Below are 13,250 nucleotides of genomic sequence, written 5' to 3'. Positions count from 1 at the left end.
GGGATCGGATGGAGTATTCAGTCAATAAACAGTACAGTAAGGGGAATAATCATGAACACTATTTCAAGTGTAACAAATGTCATCTTTTTACTTGTTAATCAACTTACAATCATGCATAGTCACCATTAGTTTAGCTACCATAATATTACTCTATATAAAAATATTTTTTTTTATTCTTCTATTATTTTTATACTCAAATAATTATAATTACCACTCTAACTATTATAATTATAGTTTTTTAATTACACTACTACCTAAAAATTTTATATTGAAGGAAAGAGCCTTTTTGAAACAAAAAAATATTTTAATAAAAAATAAAATAAAATAAAATAAATTATTTAAAATAAAAAATATTCTAAATATTAAAAAAAAACTTAGTTCAACTATTAAAAACTAAAACCATATTTGAGCTTAACTTTATACGAATGGGACATTTGCTTTATTATATTCCTCTCCAATAATCTCCATTATGTTCCTTTGAATAAATCATGGGTAAAACATACCACGTTACAAGGAAGGTTAATATTATATTCTATAAATTAAGTTGGTTTATTTTAGTTCTAAATAAAGATTAATAATACTTGTGTATAGTTTATACACTCTTTGTTCTAACCAGATAAGGATTTGACGACTTCATGAACTTGTTCTCACCTGATAAGGATTCAACGATTTGATCTTGTGTATAGTTTAGAGTATGAAATTTGATAACTTCATTTTTTTACAGAAGGAAATAAAACTTTTATTCAAAGAAAAGTTAAATGATGCTTAAAGTGCTTAATGATCATAGAAAAAAACATAAAATTTATATCTAACAAAAGAATAATATTTTTTTTATAATAAACCGTTATCGGATAAAAAAAAGTGCAATTTTGATTTCAAAAAATTTTAATAAGTACAAATAGGAATAAATCTAAATTTTTTGTGTTTCTAGCTAAATCTATCTATACAGACATATTATATCGTAGTAGAATACATTTTTTTTCTTTTTTCAAATAAATTTGAATATTTTGAATATACATATAGTATTTTTTTGTTATATAGACAATTTTTTATTTTCCAATTACTTTTAATTAATATCAAAAGTAGAAGGTGTATAAGAAAGATAGTGTATGTAAAAATGGTATATCCGTATATATAATATAATATTTTTCATTAAAATCAAGCTATCGGATGTATCCTCAAAATCTAATAATTTAAATGATAAAAATTATCTCATTAGATTTTCAATTTTAAATAATGTAGGACTTTAAAATCCTAAGTATTATATAAATTAAATATTATGGTATTATTAACTTTTTAGATAAAAAAATGTCATTCATAATATATAATATATTTTTTGTCTTACTTAAATAGTATATATAGTGATAACATATCATACTTAGATTACATTACAGGGGTATTCATGGATATCGGATTCGATCCGCATATTCACGGTATTTATCCAAATTTGATCCAAAAATATATGAATTCGATCGCAAGGCTATCGGATCGGATCAGATTCGCGCACTAATCGGATCAGATTACAGATTTTGTGTATGTATCTGCATATTCGCGTATCCGCAAAAATAAAGAAATAAATAAGTAAATATTTTTTTTATGTTTTATTTCAATTAATAATTATCATATATATTGTATTATTTTAATTTATTATGTAAGAAAAATATGTTTAATATTATTTTAAGAGTAAACATATTTAAAAGAATAGAAAAAATTAATTTTATTGATATTTTTCTAATAAAAATATGTTTTTAAAAATATTTTTGTATTTTGCGGATATATTCGATATCCGATCTGCACTCCAAACTAAAAAACTACGGTTATTGGATCCGATCTGATGATTTTAATACAGATCGGATCGAAATTTTGACTATATCCAATCCGCGTTCACCCCTAACTTATAACATCAAATGAAAAAAAAAAGAGAGAATTCCTTCTAATAATTCTTTATGTGTTTATTCACTTATCGTATTATATTAAAAATAAAATGTATTCTTTCTCTATTTAATTTATTAACTGCAAAATCCGTTGACAAATGATAAGGGTTGAAATTATTAACTTAAAAGCAACTAGATAGTATGCAAATAATTTTGTAGTTTTAGTTGATAGAAAATATACTGGTATGATATATTGATTAAAAAAATGATGATGTAAACCAAAAAAATAAAAAAATAAAGTACATATATTATTAATCTGCAATTTTCCAATTTTTATAAAATAACATATAATGATACACAAACCATAAACTTTTGTTTTTTAACATATGTTTAGGATAAAAATAGCCAAAACATAAATAAAACAAATAAAAGTTATCTCTGTCATGCTTTCGTTAGAATTGAGATTTATTTTTACTTGCGTCATGCTTTTGTTAGAATGATGTCATTCAGTTAAATTGGATTTGAATTTAATCAATTTATGTTATCACACGAAACCTCCTTTAATTTGATGATTACCCATTTTGCATGGAAGGTAACTACAATTACTTTTTTTTTTAATTAGAAACTAAATTGGATTAGTGCTAATAAATATGGTAGATAATAATATTAATACGTATGTCTATTAAATGGAAAACTACTGAATAGATAAGATTAAAGTAAATTGGCGTTTTGTAATTAAGACTAAGAGAATACACAACAAAAATATGTTGTTGTTTTCCATTTTTTGCTATTCTATCTTATGCAAATAATGTGTGGTCCGAAACTTTGATTTATAGAAATTAAAATTGTAAATATCATTAAATAAAATTACTATATACACATAAAAATTAATTGTAAAATTTGTATAAATGTATATATTAATTAATTTATTTTAATATGTATTTTATATTTAGATATATATTCTATATGAATGAATGATCTAGTAGTAGGTATTTTGTGTCCATTTTGCATAGTTAATTACTAAAATACTTGTATAAAAGAATTTAACAACCATAACAAGTGTTTAATAATACTAATTTTTTTATGGAATCAAATACTTTAAAATAGAAAAATAAAAAAATTAATTTTAGTTAGTCAATATTTTATTTTTCTTTTTTAATTCTAAAAGTTGTATTTTTGGAGGATTTAAGATTTAAAATTTAGAATTTAGAGTTAAAAATTTATAATTTAAAATTAACAAAATAATTTCAAAAAAATAAATTAATGTTGCCAAAAAATATTAGTTCTCTAAATTGTTCGTATAAAATATTTGTACGCTAACAGTAAATACAAATTAATCAAATTCTTATAACAATGATTAATATAATATAAGCAGTGTACTAATTTATCAAATATATCATTAAATAATAACAAATAAAAAATCCCATTACCAAATACGAATCAACAAATTTCGAAGTTTTGACCTCAAAACCAATAGAGTTATGTCGATCGAATTGTATTGGATATGGTCGAAAATTTGTTTCAGTCCACATATTTTTTATCAAATATGATATTTATACTTGTTAGTGTCGGATTCGATCTGTAAATATACAGATTTGATCGGATATCGGATATATCTACATAATTGAATCTTTTCTTTTTAATTATATTTTCATGTAAAAAATTCAATAAAAATATTTCTTTTATATTTTTAAATTTATTTATTTTTAAAATATTTTTAATCAAACTTGTTATAAATAACAAAAATAAAATAATACAATATATGAATAATAATTTCATGATTCGATCCATAAAAGGTGCGGATCAGATCTTATTTGATCCGATCAATATGCAGATTGGATCGTATCCATAATTTTAGATTGAGTACAAATATTTACTGTATGCAGATATGATCCAATCCATAAACGCCCCTAAAAATCAATATGCTTTTTATATCCTTTTATATCCTTCTTTTAGAAAAGAGAAAAAAAAAACTTTAACAACTCAGATATCGTTACTATTTAGATCCTTAATATATATGATGTAATAACCTGTAATCTTCACCCCAAAAAAAAGGAAAATATAAAAGTTTATTTGAGGTGGATAAATGCTAAGAATGAATCCCACAACTGCCACATTGATTAAGTGGGAACAAACCTCCCAAACTTTCTTGACCATGAATGAAGTATCTATTTTTCTAATTTAAGTTTTGAATAACCATACATATCTCATATTAATATATATAGAACTCTTCACACCGCTAATCAATTAAGTATTGAAATGAAAAAACAAGCATTTGAGTAGTAAGTACTTGCGTGCCGCAACGTGCATAAATTGTGGACTAAATCATTTATATACAATTAATTTGATTAATCGAATGATCAATTTATTCGTCTATTTAAATAAATATTAAAATTTTAAATTTTGTCTTATCTAAGTAAGTATTAGCTAATAATTAATTTTTTAAATAAAATTTAAATTTATGATAGATTAATTTTTAATTTGTTAAACGATAAGATATTATGAAAAAAAAAATCATTTATATATAATTAATATATGTGATTTGTTCCTTAGCTTCCTTCATTATGAATTTGAATTGAAATATTGGGTGTGTTAGTTTCAACTCTCAACCCTTTTTTCTAAAAAAAAAATATTTTTATTATAATATTCAGTTTTTTTTTTAAAAAAAAACTCAACAAATAATTTCTAATTAAAAATAATTTTTAGAAATTGCTACCTACATAAAATAAATTAAATTGTAAAATCACGTTTTTAACATTAAAAAATAAAAAAGAAGCACATTACAGTCAAGTGATGATGAGACCATTTTATGAAATAATTTTTTTACTACCTATCTTCATTTTATTTTTATTTTTTTTTTGGGTGGAACCATCACCGAAGGTGACTCATATTTTCCTATAGTCATAGTGATTTTTCTTCCAGATAAAGCGTGATTTTTTATTATATATTTTTAAAGAAATAAAAAATATATGTAAAAAATAATATTATATGATACAAAAAATCACATTTTTCTATATTAATTGAAAAAAATGAGAAATTTTATTCTAATTTAAAATAAAATTGTGGTTAAGATCCAAATTCGTTGTTGCATTTTTAATCATTCACACAATACAAACTAGGCAATAATTTTTCCAACTCTCACATGAGTTGCTGAGATGTTGATGATGAAAGATGTGACTAAGAAGATATTTATATATATATGTGTGATAGATCAGCATGGTTATTTAATTTCGTTAATATATATGTCACAATAATTATGACATTATTTTGTGGGAACATCACCTCCCAAAACTTCCCTCGAATAACAAATCATAGATTATTCATAATTCCTTAATTAAATTAAGATTTTATAGTAATTTATTTGTAAGAATTTTTATCATAAATATCTTTTTTTTTTACATAATTATGTATATCTATATCATTAAATTATTAAATTTTACCATCTATCATTTTCAAATTGTAAAATATAGGGTAAAATATATTTTTTGTTTTTAAAATTTGACAAAAATTTTAAAAATATTCCTAAGTGTTATTTTGTTTTAATTTTATCCCAAAAGTTTTTTATTTGTATCAAATATACATCTAACGGCTAATCTTTTAAAAAGTTTAAGACCAATTCAACAATAATTTCATAAGAATAACACTCAAGATAAGCAAATCAAGCATAATTTTTATGTATTATTGTTATAATGGTCTTAAATTTTTTGAAAATTTAGTCGTTGACGGTACATTTAATACAAATCGAAAATTTTTGAGACAAAATTATAAAAAAAAAATTAGAGATATTTTTAAAAATTTTACCAAATTTTAGAGACAAAATATATACTTTACCCTATAAATATTCAATTATCCAGTACAAATTTTCGTTCTCTCTTTCTCTTTGTCTCCATGTGTTAGTCCCATATGCCATTAAGCTTCTGATTCACGAAAAGCATTTTAATACCAAAATTCTAAATTTGAACAGAATGAAAAAGTGAGAGAGGGTTGTTAAAACAAGTCACAAGTCAAGAGAGTTTTATTTTTTTATTTGTTTTTTTATTTTTTGGGATTACGAAACGTGCATGCCAAATGATGTATAGCCATAAGTTCAACCAAGATTAAAGATATTTTATTAGTTTAGTTTGTTAACTTTTATGTTCAGGTTAATTTATATAAAGTAAACTGTTGTACACTGATAATTAATGAGGTCTAATTTTAAACATGGCTGCTACTATAATAAATTAATAACTAATGCAATCTGTTTATTAATATACTTTTTTATAAATTAAATATATGCAATATTTATAAATATGAAATTAGTTAAGATACTAAATTTTTTATATTTTAATAAAAATTCTTTGGTTCAAGTTTTAAAAATAATAAAAAATATTTTTCATAAATTATATATAATAAAAAATATATTTTTTAGAAAAATATTATATACCAAATTGGATAGATAATAATCTAAATAGTTTTATATTAAAAAAGTGAATGAAAATTAACTTTTTCATCAAATATGTGATTTTCAGTTGGATTTTAAATTATACATGCCTAACCAACATTAAATCCAATCAAATAGTAGACAAATTATTATTTTTTTTTTACTTTGATCCAGTATATATTTAAATCTTTGAATATATTTAAAAAAATACTGTAAGAAAAAATTACAATTTATCTAAATAAATATGGCAATTTTTTTCTTTCGAAAATTGCATGTGTGGGTAAACACTTAAAAAAGTCTTTATTACTTAGATAAATCTCTAACCTATCAAAAAAATTCCCAAGTTTGAATGGAATAATAATATAACCAAATTCAATATGACATGTAAAGGGAAATAAAAAGATTATGAATGTTCTGAATTAATAATTATTGTGAGCCACACATACATCATAAGTGCGTTATGCTCACGTCATGCAAAAACCTCTCTAATTTTCATGTATATATATGTGGGTCTTATTTGGCAACCAACAAAAACACACACATAAAAACCTACGTTTTGGTTTTAATTTAATTTGAGTTTGACTTTCCAAATAGTGAATCTCTCTCTATATATACTTGAAACCTTCTTTGTCTTCATATATTTTTTTCTTCTTTCAAATATCTTATACCATATACCATACAACGTATTTATTTTTTATTATAAAGTTCTTTGCATTGCAGCTTTTGATCACAAAACATGACACAACAAGAGTTTGTTAATAACAACTATAAAATCAAAGAGCCTCGTCTTGTGGCAAGAAAATTCTTGGCTAAACCTCAACATGAAGGTGTTGGAGCTGTTGTTAGAAGAAGCATTGGAAGGTAAGAATATCAATAATAATTTTTATGTTTTTGATGAAAATTTGGAACACATTTTAAATTTGAGTTATTTGGACTAATTGCTTATCTGGGTTTTAATTTTTGTTGGATCAGATTTGAGCTCAAGTACTTTGATCCTTTCCTTGTATTGGATGAATTCTCAGGTGATGATGATGATGATGATGATGATCAATCAGATATAATTAAATAAGTTCTTTAATTTGATTTTTTTATTATTATTGATGATCAATTAATCATTGTTCTGTTTTCTAAAGAATGTGAAAATCTTTGAAATGTTTCAGTCACTGCTCCTGCTGGATTTCCAGATCATCCACACAGAGGTTTATATCAATTAGATTTTATCATGTGTCATTAAAAAAAATTAATTTGTTCTTTCAGAAAAATCTTAATTTCTTCTTCTTATATTCTGACTCCATTTTCCTTTGTGGGGTGTTTTCTTTTTACAGGCTTTGAGACTGTCACATACATGTTACAGGTTGGAGCAAATTTTGAATTATTCATTTAGTTTTCTTCATTCAATGCTGCTTGATTATAAAAATACGATTATGTTACGTGTACATTAAAATCAGCCACCAAAGTCAGTTATCAGTATAAAATACATGTTAAGATATAAATACACATTGAAAATAAATTAAACTACACATATATTTATACAAATATATTAGTAACTGATTTTAGTGGCTGATTTTAGTGTACGACTAAAAATGTTACATTTAAAAATCAATATATTCAGATATATTGTTTATACATTTAATTTTTAAGTATCTCACCTTGCCCAAATTAATTATCATTTTGAAACGTATTAACACAAAGTCAATTGCATAAGATAATGGCCATTATAGATTTAGATCAACATAATTTCAAGGTTTGAAATATATATAAGTGATTAAGTATATTAATGATTCATTAATATGAAATTAACCATTTTAGTTAGTGCCCTCCAGAACAAAATCATCAAAGACTCTCTTAATTTCACCAATGGTTACAAGTCACATAAACATGAAATGACAAGAGTGACCCCACTTATTAGATATCATGTTTTATTTAAATATTTTTGTTCTAAATTCCCAACCACCATTCTTGAGTGCACCTAAAGTTATAGGGTGTGTAAATGCTACATTGGTTCACACATGCTTGTGAAGTTGTGCTATAAACCTCACCTAATTAATACCTATAGAAATTGTGTTAATTAATTTGTGTACATTATTATTATTATTTATTTAATTCAGGGAGCTGTAACACATGAAGATTTTGAAGGGCATAAAGGAACAATTGAAGCTGGTGATTTGCAATGGATGACTGCAGGGAGAGGAATAGTTCATTCAGAAATGCCTGCTTCTCAAGGAACTCAAAAGGGTCTTCAGCTATGGATCAATCTTGCTTCACAAAACAAAATGTAAGTTCACTATACCTTAAATTTGGTTTATTATGCAATAACATATGAATTTGATTTTATACACTATTAATATAAAATAATTTTATATGTGTATCTAATTATGTAAATATCATATTAATAAAAATAATTGAACTCTTAAATATATGATCTAAGTAAGTCATGCAAAATAAATAACTACTACTTAATAGTTTAGTGCATAATTCTAAATTGAATTATTTTAGTTACAACCTAATATTGTGTATCTTAAATATGAACCCTACCTACTCCATCTTTAGCAATATTTTGAACTTTCAATATATATATTTTTATATAAAAATCTAAATCTAAATGAAGGGTATACATCAGGTAGTTATTATGGGCTTTTTATTTTTATTTTTTCTGAAATAGTACTATTATGTTTATGTGACAACCTTATTAGCCTTGGTCCCATGGAATTAATAGATGACGTATTTTATGCGTCACCTTGATGATCATCATTTTGTTTGGATAATGCTTTACCATCAAATATGAATAAGGCAAAAAGGGGATTCCCACTCTCTCCTTGGAAAGTCAAATTTTATTCTAAACTTATTTATTTGTTTGTTTTTTTGGGGGAGTCAATATATGCCTTATTCCTCTATGACATGCTTTGCTTTATCTATCTCATGATTCTTCATCATCATGGACCATTTTCCTACAAGTGCTTTTTTGCATAGAGCACCAAATTATGCAAGTTTACCCAATGGCCAGCATAAGCCATAAATATTAAATAATGTGCCTCTCACTCATAAGAGATATGGAATATGGAACTTCAAATCTATGTGGTTTAGAGTCACCCTAATATAATATAACATAATAAACTCAAGTGTTTTTGTTTTTTTCATTAATGTCTAGGAAGTAGTGCTTGTTATGCTTTAAGAGTTGAATTTGATTATTATGCATTGTAATCTAATCAATATTTGTATTTGTAGGAGATTTGAGAATTTTTTATCCAAAAAAAACTATATGCACAAAAAAAAAATTAATTACTATATATTTGAGTATAGATAAATGTGTTGTTTAACTCATTTTTAATATGCATCTTTGTATTTTAATATGCATTTTATATAGATAACTGATTTGATATCTGATTATTTTTTGTACGTGTAACATGATTGTTATTTATCTACCTTTAATTTACAGTTGAATTGAATAACTATTTCTAATCCGAAATCTAATTAAACTTTTGGTTTTTATCTTTCTTTGTTATGCTAATCTTAGGGTTGAACCAAGGTATCAAGAAATATTAAGCAAGGACATAGCAGAAGCTATGAAAGATGGTGTGAAGGTTAGAGTAATAGCAGGGGAAGCACTTGGTACAAAGTCTCCAATCTACACAAGAACACCAACAATGTACTTGGACTTCATTCTCAAACCTGGTTCACACTTGCAACAACCTATACCAAAATCTTGGAATGCTTTTGTGTATGTTTTGGAAGGAGAGGGTATTTTTGGAAACCAAAAGTCTCAACCTATAAGCTCACACCACATTCTTCTTCTTGGTTATGGTGATGGATTAGAGGCATGGAACAAATCTTCTAAGCAACTTAGGTTCATTCTTGTTGGAGGTGAACCACTAGGTGAACCTGTGGTTCAATTTGGGCCATTTGTTATGAACACTCAAGAAGAAATTGACCAAACCATTGATGATTTTGAGAACTATGCTAATGGATTTGAGAAAGCAAGGCACTGGAGGTCTCAAAGTGCACTTAGCCTTGACTATTGAGGGTTTGACTTTTGACTTTTATCTTTTTTGGGTTGTTTTATATCTCACATTCCAGCTAGTTGATGTTGAAAGAAGCAAGGAAAAACAACTTAGTTCAGTTCTTTGCAATGTAAATTGGAATTTATGAATTAGATGAAGAATCAAATCCATTTTACTTTTGGCTATGCCCTAATATATTTTATGTAAGGTATGATCACAAAATATTAAGAGTTATTTTCTCATTTGTAGTAATAATATATTGACAAATCATTATTCTTCCTTTCAAGGATGAAATGAATGAAACCTTGGCCTATCAGTTAACTATTACTATTAAGAGTTTTAAAATTATTGATTAGTCCATAAAAGTTTGTAAGAGAATAAGATTTCTAAATACTTGACATCTATGAGATGCTACATGAACTCAAACAAAGCAATGCCCCATATGAAGGACAAGAGCATTGAATCACCAACCTGTGCATCTTTTGCTATTATATCTATTAATCATAAGGTTGGCTCAATAATTGGTGGTACCAACCACAAGATTCATCATTCAATAAATTATCATAACACTTTCATGTAAGTTCCCAAACAAGTATGAGGTTAATGACTATAGGCTTATTATTATTTTGGTTAAAAGCCTTATATATTAGCATATGATTTGGTAGCAGATTTTTTATGTAAATGTAACATAATTGATTGAAAAAACACTTGGAAAATGATGCATAGTTATGAGGCTTATAGAAGATGTCATATTCATTCATTTTCAAATGTTCAACAGCACATAACTAGAGAAGATTAAATCTTGTTAAACAAGTTTCATAACCTATCCCCATGTACGGTTGTTTCTGAGAGATGGAAGCTATGTAATACAAGTTCAATTTCTACCATCAAAAGCAGTGGTTAAACTACCTAGCTAAGCTTCAGTAGTTCCAACTACTTTCTCAACTTCAGCAATGGTGTTTTGAGCATCATCGATTTCAGGACCTTCCTTCTCATTTGATTCCTCTAGCTCAGCCTGAAAGAGGACATAAAAATGGACCACATGCCATGAATCAGAAGCATAACATATAGACTCAATTTCAAGCATATGCGCAACTTGGACTTGCTATTTGAAAACAGAGAAAACAAAACAAAAATATAGATCAAACATAATGAAGAAAGAAGTACAAATGATTTCAAACAAATAAATGAACCTTCATTGGCTTGCTTAAGAGAACAAAAGTAATTGCACAATAGATTTCTCTTTAGTTGTCAACTTCTATATTTCAGTTTAATACATTTTGGAAAAGATTTTTAGTTATCAAATTTTTTAGCAGAGTACCAATCAAAGCAGTGCCTCAATCCTCCACTAATAAAATAAATAAGTTGTTTATCACATTGAGATTATGATTAGATGAAGAAAAATGAAGGACACACAGGAACTTGCAGGAATCAAATCAATAAATGCCACACTGATCAACTCAAAGATAACCCAACTCATAACATCATTAATGGGTACCAATACCATCGTCCATTGGAAACAAAAATCCAAGGCATGAAATGCAAAGCATGTAAAATGTTTGCAACATGAGAAAACAGCACAAAACTAAGGCATAAGTTAATAACCATGGAAAAAGAAAACAAGAAAATGTACATTACCAATGCTCCTTTTAAATCCGCGAGTGCTGCCTCAAGGCGCTTGTGGCAATCAGGAATCATCATCCTAGACTCAGCCAGCACATTTTCCTGTCCAAAATATCAAGTCAACAAACAAAACTTGCAATCATTATTCACCATATCATCACTGACCTTAGTGATTTCCCAAAAACAATTAAGGAGGTAAATCCACACCCTACTAAGATGCACAATTTAAAAACTTCAATCTAATAATAACTATATTTAAAAACAATCACATATTATTTTTGCATAAATAGATAAATTGAAATTAGACCTGCTGCTTGAGATCATAAGGGTCAGCACCCTTCTCCTTCATGTCAGCAGTTTTTGCAGTTTCTCTCTCAACTTCCTTCTCATAAGAATGCAGCTCCTTAACTATGCGTTTGCAAGTACTTGTCTTTATCTTTAGATTCCTCAAAGTAGCCATTGGATCCTGATCCTGCAACCTAAAAAGAAAAAAAAAACAATTTTTTTGTCCCCAAATTAAAAACCATCAGCTTTCACCTAACTACTAAAGCTAAGTTGATTCCAAATCAAATTCAATAAAAGCAAAAAATCGCAATGCAATATTATACTCCATTTCAGTAAGTTCAAACGCGAAAGCTGTATTTCCAGTTCCAAAAAAAAAAATAAAAAAAATAAAAACCGAAGAGTCAAAAAATAGCTCCAATGCTTGAGATCTAATATGATAATGACATGACGAGAAGAAAACAAAGGTAGTAACTTAACTTACCAAGGAGTAAGAAAAATTGAATTTAGGTGGAGATTCAGAGCGAGACTGAAATAGAGACGGTAACTGCTTTACTCGATGAACACTGAAAACCGAACCTTTGCAGTTTCCTCTACACTCTCACTGAAACGCACCGTTTAGTTTGCTTTTTATTTTTTGTTGCTACACTTTGTTTTTTATTTGTTTATGTTGGGCCTTTCGGGCCTGTAAACATAACAATAACTTTTTTATTTGATTACGGTCCCATTTTTAGCTTAATTTTGGAATTTCCACGTTATTCAAAAAAAAAAAAAAGAGTAGAGTTTTAGTTAATTTTTAAACACTAATTTTATAGTTTTTACTCTTTACAACCAGTATGTATTTAACGTCCGTTAGAAAACTCATATGATGGAACTACATTGACTGCTTATCAGATCATGTGTCTTCTAACACTAATTTTGTAACCCCATTATATGAGAATAATGAGATGAGATGAGATATATATTGTAATACTAAAAAGATATTTAATAGTTTGAGTATATACAGCATATGTAAATTCCTGTATTGATCGACAATTTTCTGAGAGATTGAAT

At 26.1% G+C, this 13,250-nt stretch overlaps 2 protein-coding genes across 2 annotated transcripts; one reads left to right on the top strand and one right to left on the bottom strand.

Moving 5' to 3' along the window:
• Positions 1-6,830: 6,830 nt before the first annotated feature.
• LOC107496370 (pirin-like protein) lies at positions 6,831-10,578 on the top strand. Its single transcript, XM_016117615.3, has 6 exons — positions 6,831-7,155; positions 7,267-7,316; positions 7,455-7,493; positions 7,620-7,648; positions 8,403-8,569; positions 9,809-10,578. Exons 1-6 carry the CDS (start codon positions 7,031-7,033, stop codon positions 10,311-10,313), a joined length of 915 nt encoding a protein of 304 aa, XP_015973101.1. The 5' UTR covers positions 6,831-7,030; the 3' UTR covers positions 10,314-10,578.
• Positions 10,579-11,018: 440 nt separating this feature from the next.
• Positions 11,019-12,812, bottom strand: LOC107496377 (tubulin-folding cofactor A). The gene is made up of 4 exons (XM_016117627.3): positions 12,682-12,812; positions 12,223-12,394; positions 11,931-12,017; positions 11,019-11,307 (listed from the first exon to the last, which is right to left on the bottom strand). The coding sequence occupies exons 2-4, from the start codon at positions 12,373-12,375 to the stop codon at positions 11,206-11,208; spliced, it is 342 nt and encodes a 113-aa protein (XP_015973113.1). The 5' UTR covers positions 12,376-12,394; positions 12,682-12,812; the 3' UTR covers positions 11,019-11,205.
• Between the last annotated feature and the right edge of the window lie 438 nt (positions 12,813-13,250).

Source organism: Arachis duranensis, chromosome 7 (genome assembly GCF_000817695.3).
Source record: "Arachis duranensis cultivar V14167 chromosome 7, aradu.V14167.gnm2.J7QH, whole genome shotgun sequence".
Lineage (NCBI taxonomy): Eukaryota > Viridiplantae > Streptophyta > Magnoliopsida > Fabales > Fabaceae > Arachis > Arachis duranensis.
Note: the sequence above shows the minus strand (reverse complement) of the source record. Positions and strands in the feature narration are given on the sequence as shown.